The 12,293-nt window shown below is 56.9% G+C and overlaps 1 protein-coding gene across 1 annotated transcript; it reads right to left on the reverse strand.

Annotated features, from left to right (window-relative positions):
• Positions 1-6,686: 6,686 nt before the first annotated feature.
• RABAC1 (Rab acceptor 1) lies at positions 6,687-9,696 on the reverse strand. The gene is made up of 5 exons (XM_053905845.1): positions 9,525-9,696; positions 9,003-9,215; positions 8,596-8,693; positions 7,003-7,104; positions 6,687-6,920 (listed from the first exon to the last, which is right to left on the reverse strand). Exons 1-5 carry the CDS (start codon positions 9,578-9,580, stop codon positions 6,832-6,834), a joined length of 558 nt encoding a protein of 185 aa, XP_053761820.1. The 5' UTR covers positions 9,581-9,696; the 3' UTR covers positions 6,687-6,831.
• Positions 9,697-12,293: the final 2,597 nt, after the last annotated feature.

Consider the following 12,293-nt stretch of genomic DNA (forward strand, 5'->3'; position numbering starts at 1 on the left):
ACACGTCCAGCCTCTGCCCCAAGCCAGTCAGCTGCCTCCCATGTGGCCACGCGCCACACAGCTGGACTCCTGGCCTAAGACCCCGCACCAGGCCCTCTGTCATGTGAAACGGGGCTCCCGCTCCCCAGTCCTACCGCCCCCAGAGCACCAGGCCCTTGTTATGAAACGTGTCCGCAACAAGCATCATCTCAAATCGTGCCATCAGATCCCCACTTTATGCTCCCCCGGACTAGACCACTGAGCTCCTCATCTGTTACCCCAAAGTACGTACCAGCCTCTGAGACCCTCAACCAGGTACCCCTATTCTGTCATCCGTAAGAGACAAGCAGACACCATCCCGGTTCCTTCAAACTACCCACCAGAACCCCCAGTCTCTGCTACCCCATCCCGTCACCCCCAGATAGATCAGGGGAACTCCAACCCGTCACCCCAAGCAAGGTGATGGGCCTCACAGTTTCTGAACCTAAACTGAACTTGTGTTCACACAAATTGGCCCCAAGGACACCAGTCTCTGTCACCTGGAACTGAGCGACTGAATCCCCCACTGACGTCGCCCCAAAACAGGGCCCCCGACATCTGGTCTCATCACCCCAACCTAGACAGTTGATCCCAGCCTCTGTCTCCCCCAACTGGACAACAGAATCCAAATCGCTCTCAACCCAACCTGGACAAAAGGACCGCTCAGTCATTGTCACCCTGTATTAGAAAACAAGACCCATAGTTTCTGTCACCTCAAATGTGACAATGGGGGAAATAAAGTCTGTCGCTTCAACTGCCTTCACAAGTTAGCAATCTGAGCCCCAGTCCCCCACTCAGGCTACACAGCCAAACCTCCAGTCTTAACTGGTTTGTTACCCCAAGCTATCCTGGGACCCCAGCCTCTGTCCTATAAAAGTAGACAGCCAAACCCCCAGTCTCCTTGCCCCAAATGCCGGTTAGTACCTCCGGTTTGTCGCTCGACACTAGATAACCAGACCCCCATCTGGCATCCCAAATATCTCAGGGACCCTCATCTTTGTCCCACAAAACTGGGCAGCCAGACGTCCAGAGTCTGTCAACCCAAAGGGTCCCTGGGACCCTGCTTTCTTTTATTTTTTATTAATTATTTTTAATGTTTATTTATTGTCTTGGGGGGGGCAGAGAGCAGGCAGGGGAGGGGCAGAAAGAGAGGGGGACACAGATGCCAAAGCAGGTTCCAGGCTCTGAGCTGTCAGCGCAGAGCCCGATGCGGGGCTCGAACTCACGGACTGGGAGATCATGACCCGAGCTGAAGTCAGACGCTTAACCCACTGAGCCACCCAGGCGCCCCCCGCTTTCTTCCCTACAACAACCAAGCTTTCAGTCTCTATCAAATACTCCTGGAACCCATTCTCTGACCCACAGCACCAGGCGGCTGACCCAAGACTCTGCTACCCCGAACAAGGCAAGGGTCCCTCTGTCATTCAATATCGAACACCTAGGTGCAAGAAGTGTCACCTCACGCTAGAGATGGGCACCCCCATCCCCTTTAACCTTCATCTGGTCAGGCAGACTCATCTGCCTGAACGGGACCCTGAACGGAACAGACCCCTCATTCCACTCATGCCAAACTAGACCCGAGAACCCCAGACACTCCGTCCCAAAGTGCACCACTGATTCTTAATCTCTGTCATCCTGAACTAGACAGCTGGCCTCCTAGGCTCTGCCACTCCAAGCCAAGTCCTGACTCCCAGAACCCTAGTCTCTGCCACCCCAATCTAGGCAAACGAACCCCCACTTTGTATGTCCCAAACTAGGCATCCGGATCCCCAGGATCTGGCCTCCCCGTTAGACAAAGAAAGCCCAGGGTCCTCCAAAATCCCAATCATGACAACCACGTCCCTAAGCTCTGCCTTCCAAGCCAAACAACAGACCCCAGTCCGTCCGTCACTCCAACGAGGTGACCAGACCTGCAGTGTCCACCGTTTCAAACTAATCGAGTGGACCCCAACGTCTCTCACCCCAAACCAAAGCCCCGAACCCCAGTGTCATCACCCCAAACCAGACAACCAGTCCCCCGGCGGTCTCTATGACCCCAAACTGGACAACTGGACTATGTGTCTGACACCCCAAATGGGATGACCAGACTGCAAGCCTCAGACACCCTGATGGAGCACGCCTGATCCGCGATTCCTGTTGCTCCAAACTAGTCACTGAATGCTCAGTCTGGCATCCCAAACCTTAAAATGTCGGTGTCTTGGGCACCTGGGTGGCCCGGTTGGTTAAGCATCCCACTTCGGTTCAGGTCATGATCTCGCGGTTCGTGAGTTCGAGCCCCGCATTGGCTCTGTGCTGACAGCTCGGAGCCTGGAGCCTGCTTCGGATTCTGTGTCTCCCTCTCTCTCTGCCCCTCCCCTGCTCGCAGTCTGTCTGTCTCGCTCTAAAATAAATAAACGTTAAAAAAAATTAAAATAAATAAACATTAAAAAAATTTTTTTTAATGTTGGTGTCTCAGTCTAGCAACTACATACTGTCTCCCCAAACTAGATCTTAGAATCCCAGCTCCATCACCCCAATCCTGACAAAAACCCCCATCTCTGACAACTCCAGTCCCGGTCACTCCCAACCAGACAAAAGAGTCCCTAATCTGTCACTTAACATTTGAGAACTAGACGCACTGTGTTCTTAACCCCAAACTAGACAAGCAGACATTCCCCAAACTAAAAAATGTGACTCCCCAGTCACTGTCACTGCACATGGCCACGAGACCCCCCCCAAACTCTGTTGTCCCAAGTTACACAGCAGGACCCCCGGGCTCTTCCTGCTCTAAACTAGACAGCGTGGCCTGTCTCTGCTGCTTCAAGGGGACAACAGACCCCAATCAGTTCACCTCCAGCCAAGGGGACACCCTACCTTGTCATCCCAAGCAAGGGTCCTGGACTCTCAGGGTCATCCCCCCAAATTAGCCACCTAGATACCCACACCCCTTTTCTATCATCCAAAGCTAGATAAATGATCACCTCAAAGCTGATAAAAGATCCCAAATTTCTTTTTTTTTTTTCAATTTGAGAGAGAGAGAGAGAGAGAGAGAGAGAACTAGTGGGGGAGGAGCAGAGGGAGGGGGAGAGAGAGAGGGAGAGAATCTTAAGCAGGCTCCACACTCAGCTCAGCCCCCCACTCAGGGCTTGACCCCAAGACCCTGGGGTCATGACCTTAGCCGAAATCAAGAGTCGGATGCTTAACCGACTGAGCCACCCAGGTGCCCCGTCCCCAGTTTTCTATTACCCCAAACTAGAAACTGTCTCCGCAACTGAGACAACGAGGTGTCCCATCTGAAACCTAGAATGAGGCTTAGGCCCTCCCTGGCCCCGTCACTCAGCACGAGACTAGATCCCTTGTTCCTGTCATGCCAAACCTGGACCCACGGGCTCCTTAATCATGAAGTCGACAGCCACATTCCCAATTTGTCACTCCCGGACAGCCAGCTGGACTCCCAGGATCTGTCACCAAAATAGACGGCCAGTCCTTTGTCCCCTTGGTGAGACACCGAGCCCTCCTTGTTTTTGTTGCCCCAATCCAAACCTCTCAACGCAAGGTCATTCAGGAGGCATGTCTGGGGAACAGGCTTGACCATCCGGATGGAAACTTCTGGTCTGAGGCATCTCAATAACCCAACATCAGAATTAGGGACCTGTAATCAGTCATTCCCCGCCCCCACTCCCCCCACCCGGTCCTTGGCCTCTGGGCTGGTCTAACCTCTGGGCTGTCTCTCAACCTCCCAACCCCAACCATAACCCCCCAACCCCAGGCTGCTGACTTGCCACAGTGATTTCTGTCTCGGCCCTTGGGCCCCTGACCTCGTCATGTCCAAACAAGGCAGCCTGACCACATTCCCTCCAGGCTCAGCAGCATAAACTGGACGTGGTGGCCACCGACCCCGTGGGCTTGAAGACTGTCTCCCCCAGGAGCACAGGCATCTCGATCAGCAAACAAAACACCATCTACTACCCCAGACCTGGGATTGGGAGCCTGGCCTTGGAGTAGACCCGGGGGGGTGTTGCGGGGGGGGGGGGCCTGCCTCAGCTCCTGGCTCCCAGGTTTCATCTCCCAGAAGCCCATCTCTGGCTCCCTCCCTGGAGAAAGTCTACAGGAAGCACTTTTCCGCCCTCTGGTGGCGGCCACTGGAAGCACGCCCCCGGTGACTGACTGGGACCAATGTGGACCCAGACACCCAGGCCCCCTGGTCCTCCCTGTCCTGCTGGAAACTGAAGCCTGGGGGTCATCCTTGCCTGCCCCCTCCCACTCAGCTCCCACACAGGCCCGTCACAGAGCTCCTTGTCCTGAACCTGTCTTCCCTGTCCCTCCTCTCCCCTCCACGTCCCTGGCTCATCCTCCCGGGCCCCATTCCCTCTAGCCCATCCCCCACATGACCCCAAAGGGATATTTCTAAAACTCACACCTGACCCTGTCCCCCCAGTTTTCAAAACCCTTCTAGAGTCCACATTACCTTAAGCTGAAATCCAAAGACCTTCTCTACGGCTTGCAGATCCTGCATGATCTGGCTCCAACAACCTCCCCACCGTGATCTCCTACAGCTATTCCCCTCACTCCCTTCACCCAGCCACAAGCGCTGCCTTGTCACTGAGCAGGTCCCACCCCAGGGCCTTTGCACTTGCTGTCCTCTCTGGCCAGAATACTGTTCCTCCAGACCTCCAAGGAGCCATCTCCTCCTGGTGCCCAGCAGGGCCCTGCCTCCCCACGCTAAGTGGGCCCTCTCCTTCCACAAGGACTCTCTAGCCTCGCCCAGTCCGGTTTTATTGGTTTCACAAGCTGATCACTTGCTGAGTTTCCTGTCTGCTGGGTGTTTGGTTTGTGTATCGAGCGCCTCTCCCACTGAACGTGAGCCCCGGGAAGGCAGGGCCTCGTCTGTTTGTGGTGCTGCTGTTTCCCCAGCATGTCAGCCGGCGTGTCCAGTAACCCCAGGATACGAGCCCCAATGTAACTTTATATTTTCTACTCAATCACCTTTTTCTTAAAGTAGGTTTCATGCCCAGCACGGAGCCCAATGTGGGGCTTGAATTCATGACCCCGAGATCAAGACCTGAGCTGAGATCACGAGTCAGATGCTCGACCGACAGAGCCACCCAGACGCCCCATCTACTTAATCACATTTTAAAAAGCAAGGAAGAAAGTGAAAATAATACATTTACCTCGTCTCTGCAACATATTGTCCTTCCAACATATAGCCAGGATAGAAAATAATGAAGACATTTTATACCCTTTCCTGCTAAGTCTTTGGAACCTGATGTGGATTTTATACTCACAGCACATCTCAATTCAGACCAGCCACGTTTCTTTCAAGTGCTCACTAGTCACATGTGGCTGGTGCCTCGTGTGATGGAATGATTCCAGAACAACGCGGGGTATGCAGTGGGCCCTCGATAAAACACCTGCTGATGGAATGGTGAGTGGGTGGAGTTTGGATGGCGACACTCCAGGTTGGAGAGGCCAGGGGGCCGCGCTGTAAGGTCTGGGGCCGTGGTTCTGCTCAGGCCACACCACCCACAGCTCTTCCCGGAGCTGCCTCCATGTCCCCTCGAGGCTCACTGAAAGGTCACCTCCTCGGAGAGCCCTCCCAGACCAGCCCTGTGTGGTAGCCCGGCTTTGCTGTCACATCTGCCTGGTGTTTCCCCTGCCGGGCGCGGTCCTCTTGTGTCAGTGCTCCCAGGTGGCGGAAGGTATTCATGTTACGACGAAACGCAGGGTGCGTCACTCGCAACCTCACTCAGGGTAAAACCACAGCCCTCACCGAAGCCGGCCAGTTTCCCGCTGCCCCCACCACGTGGGCCTCCTGGCTGCACCCCCAGGACCCCCAGGCTCCCTGCTGCCTCCGGACCTTTGACCCGCTTCTCCCTCTGCCCAGAGCATTTTCTTAAGGATCTGCAGCTGCCCCTTCACTCAGCGTCACCTGGGGGAGGCCTTCCTCAACCTGCGACTCGTCTCCAGAACTTTCTTTATGCAGGAAAGTGTTAACACGGTAGGCTGTCCTTGCAGAGGGCTGCTTGCATAGCTGGCCCTGGGCTGGTGTCCGGGAACTGGGATTCCAGAAGGCTTCCCCCTGGTCCTCGATAAGAGTGACTCACTGTGTCTACGCTGTGCCGAGGGTACTGTTTATGCCGAACGCCTGCTTTCCTTCTGGGAGCCTGGGCTTCCGGTACACGCTAGGCGGAGGGTGCTCGTGTGGCCGCCCCCCAGCAGACAGCCCGGGCAGAGTCTCTAAGGAGCCTCCCCGGCAGACATCCACACCCGCTGTCACAACTCGCCGCTGGAGGAACCGAGCACAGCGTGTGGGAGTCCCCTGAGAGAGGACTCTGGGAAGCTGGGGCCGGGATTTCTCTGGATTCTGCCCCAAGTGCCTTTTCTCTTCGCTTTGTCACCTTCCACGATAATGAATTACAGCTGTAGCTCCAACTATATACCGAGTCCTCCTAGCAAATCACTGAACGGGGCGGGGCGGGGGGCGTGGTCTGGGGTACCCCTGGCTGGCTCACTCCCCGCCCCTCCCCAGCACTCACCACCATTTGCGGTCCTATCATAGTTTAGTGGTTTATCTTGCTTAATGAATCCCCCACCGCCCCAGCCAGGGGCCCCCTCCTTCTTGGTCTCTGCAGTCTCCCCAACACCCCCAGCACGGGCCCACAGAAGAGCCCGGGGAGTATCGGCCGAAGGACGACTGTAACAGCTTTATTTCCGAAGCTGGAATCCCTCCCTGGGCCTGTAAGGGGGCTCCGGCCAGGAGTGCAGAGCCGTGCGGGGCAGGGGTGACCAGGGACGAGGCAGCTGCCTCGGGGGGCCGGCGGGTCCTCAGACACCTCACACTGGTTCCATCTGCAGCTCCTCCCCATCCCCGGCCTCCGTCTGGTGGAAGGCGGCATGGGAGCCGATGACCACGAGGGTGGCTCCTGCAGGAAAATGGGCAGATCAGGGCCTCACTCCTCACCTGCCCCCCACCGCCCACCCCGGCTCCCCGGACCCTGTACTCACCCAGGACCCAGAAGACGGCAGAGCCTGCACCAGCCAGCCAGAAGAAGGGAAAGGAGACGGCCCCGGCCAGAGCGTACTGATGGGCTGGGCTCACTTCTCGGCCTGGGGGACAGACGGCATTGGACACTCGTGCCCTCTCCCCGGTAACTCCTGGTGCCCCCCACGCCAGTCTGGTGTCACAAGCTCCGGGAGCCTCAGGATCATCCAAACTCCTCATGTCAAGGGCTCCTCCAGCCCTGGCCTCACCCATTTCTCTGATGTTCCCACACTCCACCAGAACAGAGAACACCTCCCTCCCTGCCCTCTCCCTGCTGTTCACTGCCCTTCAGCCCCACTCCTGCTAGGGAGCCCCCAGGCTCCCCCTTCCCTAGACTATCGTTCTCCTTTTTTTTTTAAATGTTTATTTATTTTTGAGAGAGAAAAGAAACAGAGTGCAAGTGGGGGAGGGCAGAGAAAGAGGGAGACACAGAATCCAAAGCAGGCTCCAGGCTCTGAGCTGTCAGCACAGAGCCTGACGTGGGGCTTGAACCCACGAACCTGAGTTCATGACCTGAGCCGAAGTCGGACACTTAACCGACTGAGCCACCCAGGCACCCCAAAAGTTTTTTTATTCATTTTGAGAGACAGAGTGCAGGAGGAGCAGAGAGAGGGAGAGAATCCCAAGCAGGCCCACACTGCCAGCATGGAGCCCGATGTGGGGCCTGAACTCATGAACCACAAGATCATGACCTATGCCCAAATCAAGAGTCAGACACCCAACTGACTGAGCCACCCAGGCGTCCCTGTGGGCGTGTTTCTTGTGTCTGTACAAAGTTCCCCAAGAATCTGGTTTATGGGTGATGGAGAAACTGAATGATTTCACATAGTAATATAGATTTCTAGCTTCTCGCGGCACAGCGGAAGATCAGGTCTCCGTGCCTCCTGGCAGCGGGGTCATGGCTGTGCTCCAGGCACTCCCTCCATGCCCTGTGTGTGCCTGACATGCCCCTCAGCCAGCTCACCCCTGTCATGGACGGAACGTGCAAACCCCTGAAGGACTTTCTCTTAGGTATTCCCGTTTGAACCCAGCTCTCCCTTTTCACCACTCGGAACTGTGAGCTTCCCCCGAGTGGAGACTCAGGCCCCTCTTTCTTCCCAGTGGTGCCTAGGGCCGGTCTGGGACCACATGAGCCACAAACCTCAGCTTCCCTCTCTGAGCGGTCCCAAGATCTTTCTGGCCCCACCCCAGGAAGCAGGAAAGGGCAGGGACACAGATCTAGGCCGGTGTAAGGTCGCCACCTGGTGTCCAATGTGGGTACTTGCAGCTGATGCTTTCTGCAGGGAGGTGAAGGAGGATGGAGGAGGAAAAGTAGGTTTGAGGGACAGGGTGAAGAGTAGGTTCTGGGGTATCTCCAGGCTGAGGAGTGCCAACGCGGTGGGGGGAGGGGGCTGTCTGAGACTGGGTGTGAGTATCTGGTGTGTCTGAGATGGGTCGAGTTTGAGGGATCTGGTGTAGATCTAGGCTTGGGCAGACTAGGGTCAGGGGTCTAAGGCTTGTGGTCCAAGAACAGGATATGAAGGATCAGGGAACCGTCAGGACAGGGGATTTCTCACCAAAAAGCACAAACTTGGACTGCAACGTGCGCAGATAGAGGATGTAACAGGCGCCAAAGAAGACAGCCAGAGCCACCAGCAGCATGGGGGACGTCACCCTGGAGGAGGGTAGGGAAGCATGGGTCAAGCAGCTGGGAATGAGCCAACCAAGGGGACCTTGACCACCTACACCGGTGGATGGCAGGCTACGCCCTTGAGACCTGGCAAGACCAGGTCACATCTGGTCACACTGTGTCCCTGCCAGGCTGACGGGGCCGTAGGGGCCTGGCCAGTGAGAAGAGGGACTGGACGCGGAAGGCGGGGCCGACCGGGGGTGGGCTGGGGGTGCGGGGTGGGCAGTGCTGGGGGGGGGGGGGGGGGCGAGGCCCGACCGGTGGGGTTAAGTGCGGGACGGGAGAGGCACTCACACACAGTACAGGATCAGGCCCAGGAACACGAACACATAGTTGCTTTGGTAGTATTCCACGTTGCGTACGAGGCGCTGGCACAGCTCGCCCAGGTTGCGGGGCCGCGAGAAGCGCCGCTGGTCCACGAAGGAGCCCCAGGGCCGGATGGTCGCGCGGCGCCTCTCCAGCCACTCACGGCCCGCGCCCGATGGGATCAGTTTCGGCAGCAGGGTCCTAGTGGACGGGGCCGGGTCAGCGGTAGACCGGGATGGAGCCTGGGCCCCCAATCCCCTACCCCCGAGCAGTAAGGGGGCCGAGTGGGGGGGGGGGGTGGACTCTGGGGTGCTACGGGGTAAAGGTCCAAGACTCCTGGATCCAAGAGGAGGAGGGGCCGAGGGCCCAGACTCCAGAGTCCTCGAAGAGGACACCAGGGGCCCAGACTCTAGTGTCTGGGGCCCGGATTTCTGGGACCCGAGGGAGGAGGGGGCGGGGGCCAGGGCTCCCGGGTTTCGGTCAGGGGAGGGCTAGAGCCAGCTTGCTCACGAGGCGCTCAGCCCTTCCGGCTCGGCATCCTTCTGCGGGTCCTTCTCGGCCGCCATGTCTGTGTCGTGAGGGGTACGGCCGCTGTAACGAGCCCGGGGATCTGCAGACCCCGGCGGCCCCGCGCGAGCTCTGCCCCACCCAGCGGAGCAGACGTGGCGCCGTTCCGGAGCCGCCGGGGGCGGTGGTTCTGCCGCCGAGCACTGTGGGAGTTGTAGTCCTGATGACGCCCGGGTGGGTCTGGCTCGCGAAACACCTTGGGAGGTGGAGTCGCGTAAAGCGGCGGAGCGCCTCTGGGCATCATGGGAGTTGTAGTTTTAGAAGCGGGGCGTTCGGCTTGGGGAAGGTGGGTCTTCAGGAGTCGGGGCGTTCCGGGAGATCGAAAGGCAGAAGCAGAAGCAGTCGTCGTGTACTCACTCCCCTGCAGGGTACAATGGGGATCATGGAGAACTGTCGTCCTGACTCTAGAGTGCATACAAAACACCCAGAGGGCTTGATAAGACACTCACGTGTTCTGACACCGCAGATCCAGGGTGGGGCCCGTTAATCTGCATCTCCAACGAGTTCCTAGGTAACGCTGATGCTACTGGTCCATGGACCGCATTTTGAACGGAGAGACTAGACAATTCGTGGGAATCTATTTCTTTCCTGGAGGCAGAGACTGGCGAGAGGGCCACGGTCGCTGGAGTGGGTATCTGAGATGGAGGGCAAAGCCCCCCCGCCCCCCAACCCTTGAGCTCCCAGGGATGAATGGGTTAGGACTAGGGACCTTGGGACACCCCCTCCTCTCCCATGGGAGAGGGGAGTTGGGAAAGGGTTGAGAATTTTTAAAAGAGGGAGTTGTTGGGGCGCCTGGGTTGCTCAGTTGGCTCTGGCTCTTGACTTCAGCTCAGGTCATGATGTCACGGTTCCTGGGTTGGAGCTTTCACATCGGGCTCTGTGCTGGAAGTGCGGAGCCTGCTTGGGGTTCTCTGTCTCTGCCCCTCCCCCGCTCATGTGCTCCGTCTCTCTCAAAATAAATAAACTTAAAAAAATGTTAAATAAATAAAAGAGGGAATTGTTATAACTGAAAGACCCGGGATTCTGGAGTCAGAGAGGAAAGTCTAGGCTGTGTTGACCTTGAACCTCAGTGACTTCATCAGGGCAGTGGAGATCCTAATAGTACCACACTCACTCATGGGGTTATGATGATTCAGTTAAATGGCCCATATACAGTGCTTGAAAGAGTCTTGACACTTTATTCGCTTCAATAAACAGTAGTCAATGTTACTGCCACTACATTATCATAAATGTTTTGATTATTTCTAGAGGTAAGCCTTCTCAAAAATTTTTTAAAGTTTATTTGTTTTGAGAAAGAGAGTGAGGGCAGGGGAGGGGCAAAGAGAGAGGGAGAGACAGAATCCGAAACAGCCTCCAGGCTCCAAGCCCGACATGGGGCTTGAACTCACGGACCGTGAGATCATGACCTGAGCCGAAGTCGGATGCTTAACCAATTGAGCCACCCAGGCGCCCCAAAAGTAATCTTTATACCCAACATTGGGGCTTGAACTCACAACCCCGGGATCAAGAGTCGCATGTTTTGCCAACTGAGCCAGCCAGGCGCCCCTTGCCTTCCTAAATTTAACAGTCATGTATTAGAAGCTGCAGGCCTCTTGGATGTCCCAAGGTGTGGCTGATGTCTGAGACATGGCCCTTCCTTTCCCCTAGTTTCCACAGCCATGGCTCCCTCTCAGCCTTTGCCCCTGCCCCTGAGTGAGGGTGGGTTCATGGCCAGAGTTCTAAAGGCGCACACCAGAAGAGCCTCAGGAAATGTGTGTGGAAATATGGGGAATTGTGGGCTCCCTTACGTGGACTGGAGTTTCAGGGCTGGGTGGACCTGACGAAGAATATCCAGCTAGAATATCCAGGTGACTGTTAACTCCACTGTCTCCTAAGATCCACTGTCCCTTTTGGTTTGGACTTGGAGGCCTGCTGGAGGGCGTTCCCATGGGCTGGGGAGACCGCCCCTGCCAAAGGGGCTCGTGAGCAGTAAGCCGGAAGGCCCCCTGTTGCGGGGAGGTCCCGAGCTGAAGCTGAATGAGCCAATGAGCCGTACTTTGAAGGTCAGATTGGCCAGTCACCGTTCATCCCTCCCTTTGTCAGCCCCAGGCCTGCAGCCGAATCTTGTTCAGGCGTCCCACTTGGGTCCGGCTACGAAGGAGGACTGTTAAGGCACAATCAGCCCAGTGCGTTAATGGGGGAAGCGGCACCCGAGTTCAAAGCCATGGGGGCAGCAGGGGTAAGCAGGGGCGCCCTCGAGAGGGACATGAATCTTGGGGACAGTCGGAGACAGAGGTCCAGAGGCCTCCTCCCATGGCCAACCTTGAGAAACTTGGGTTTGACTTTTGTTACGAGAGCTGTTGGGTTTCTTTAGCGAAGGTGTCGCACAGCATGGGCCGTGGACAGTGGTGTCCAGAGGCATTGTGGGGAGTGGCCCTCAGAGGGGTGGGGGGACTTCGAGTCAGGAGATGAGGCCTTGGCACAGGGGCGATGTGGGGGAGGAGGCCCTAAGGCAGAGAGTGTGAGAGATGGGAGGGTCCCTGAGGCAGGGGCATGGGGAGAGATAGTGGGGAGAGGGGGCCATGACGGGGTGGGTCCTGAATTAGGGGGATGGAGGGAGATAAAGGGGCCCCTGAAAAGGCCGTGGGAGACGGGCCCTAGCCCTGTGTTCCCTCCAGTCTGAAGCCTCCTTTCTGCCTCTTGGATCTCTGCAGGGAGTGGAGCTGCGAGTGT

Source organism: Panthera pardus, unplaced genomic scaffold (assembly GCF_024362965.1).
Source record: "Panthera pardus isolate Hobbes unplaced genomic scaffold, ASM2436296v1 HiC_scaffold_18, whole genome shotgun sequence".
Taxonomy (NCBI): domain Eukaryota; kingdom Metazoa; phylum Chordata; class Mammalia; order Carnivora; family Felidae; genus Panthera; species Panthera pardus.

Coding starts and splice junctions, on each gene's coding strand:
- RABAC1 (XM_053905845.1), bottom strand. CDS start 9,580: ATGGCGGCCGAGAAGGACCCGCAGAAGGATGCCGAGCCGGAAGGGCTG. Junction 8,694..9,002: donor GGCCTGATCCTGTACTGTGT/GTGAGTGCCTCT, acceptor ACCCTCCTCCAG/GGTGACGTCCCCCATGCTGC. Junction 7,105..8,595: donor GTCCAAGTTTGTGCTTTTTG/GTGAGAAATCCC, acceptor TCTGTCCCCCAG/GCCGAGAAGTGAGCCCAGCC.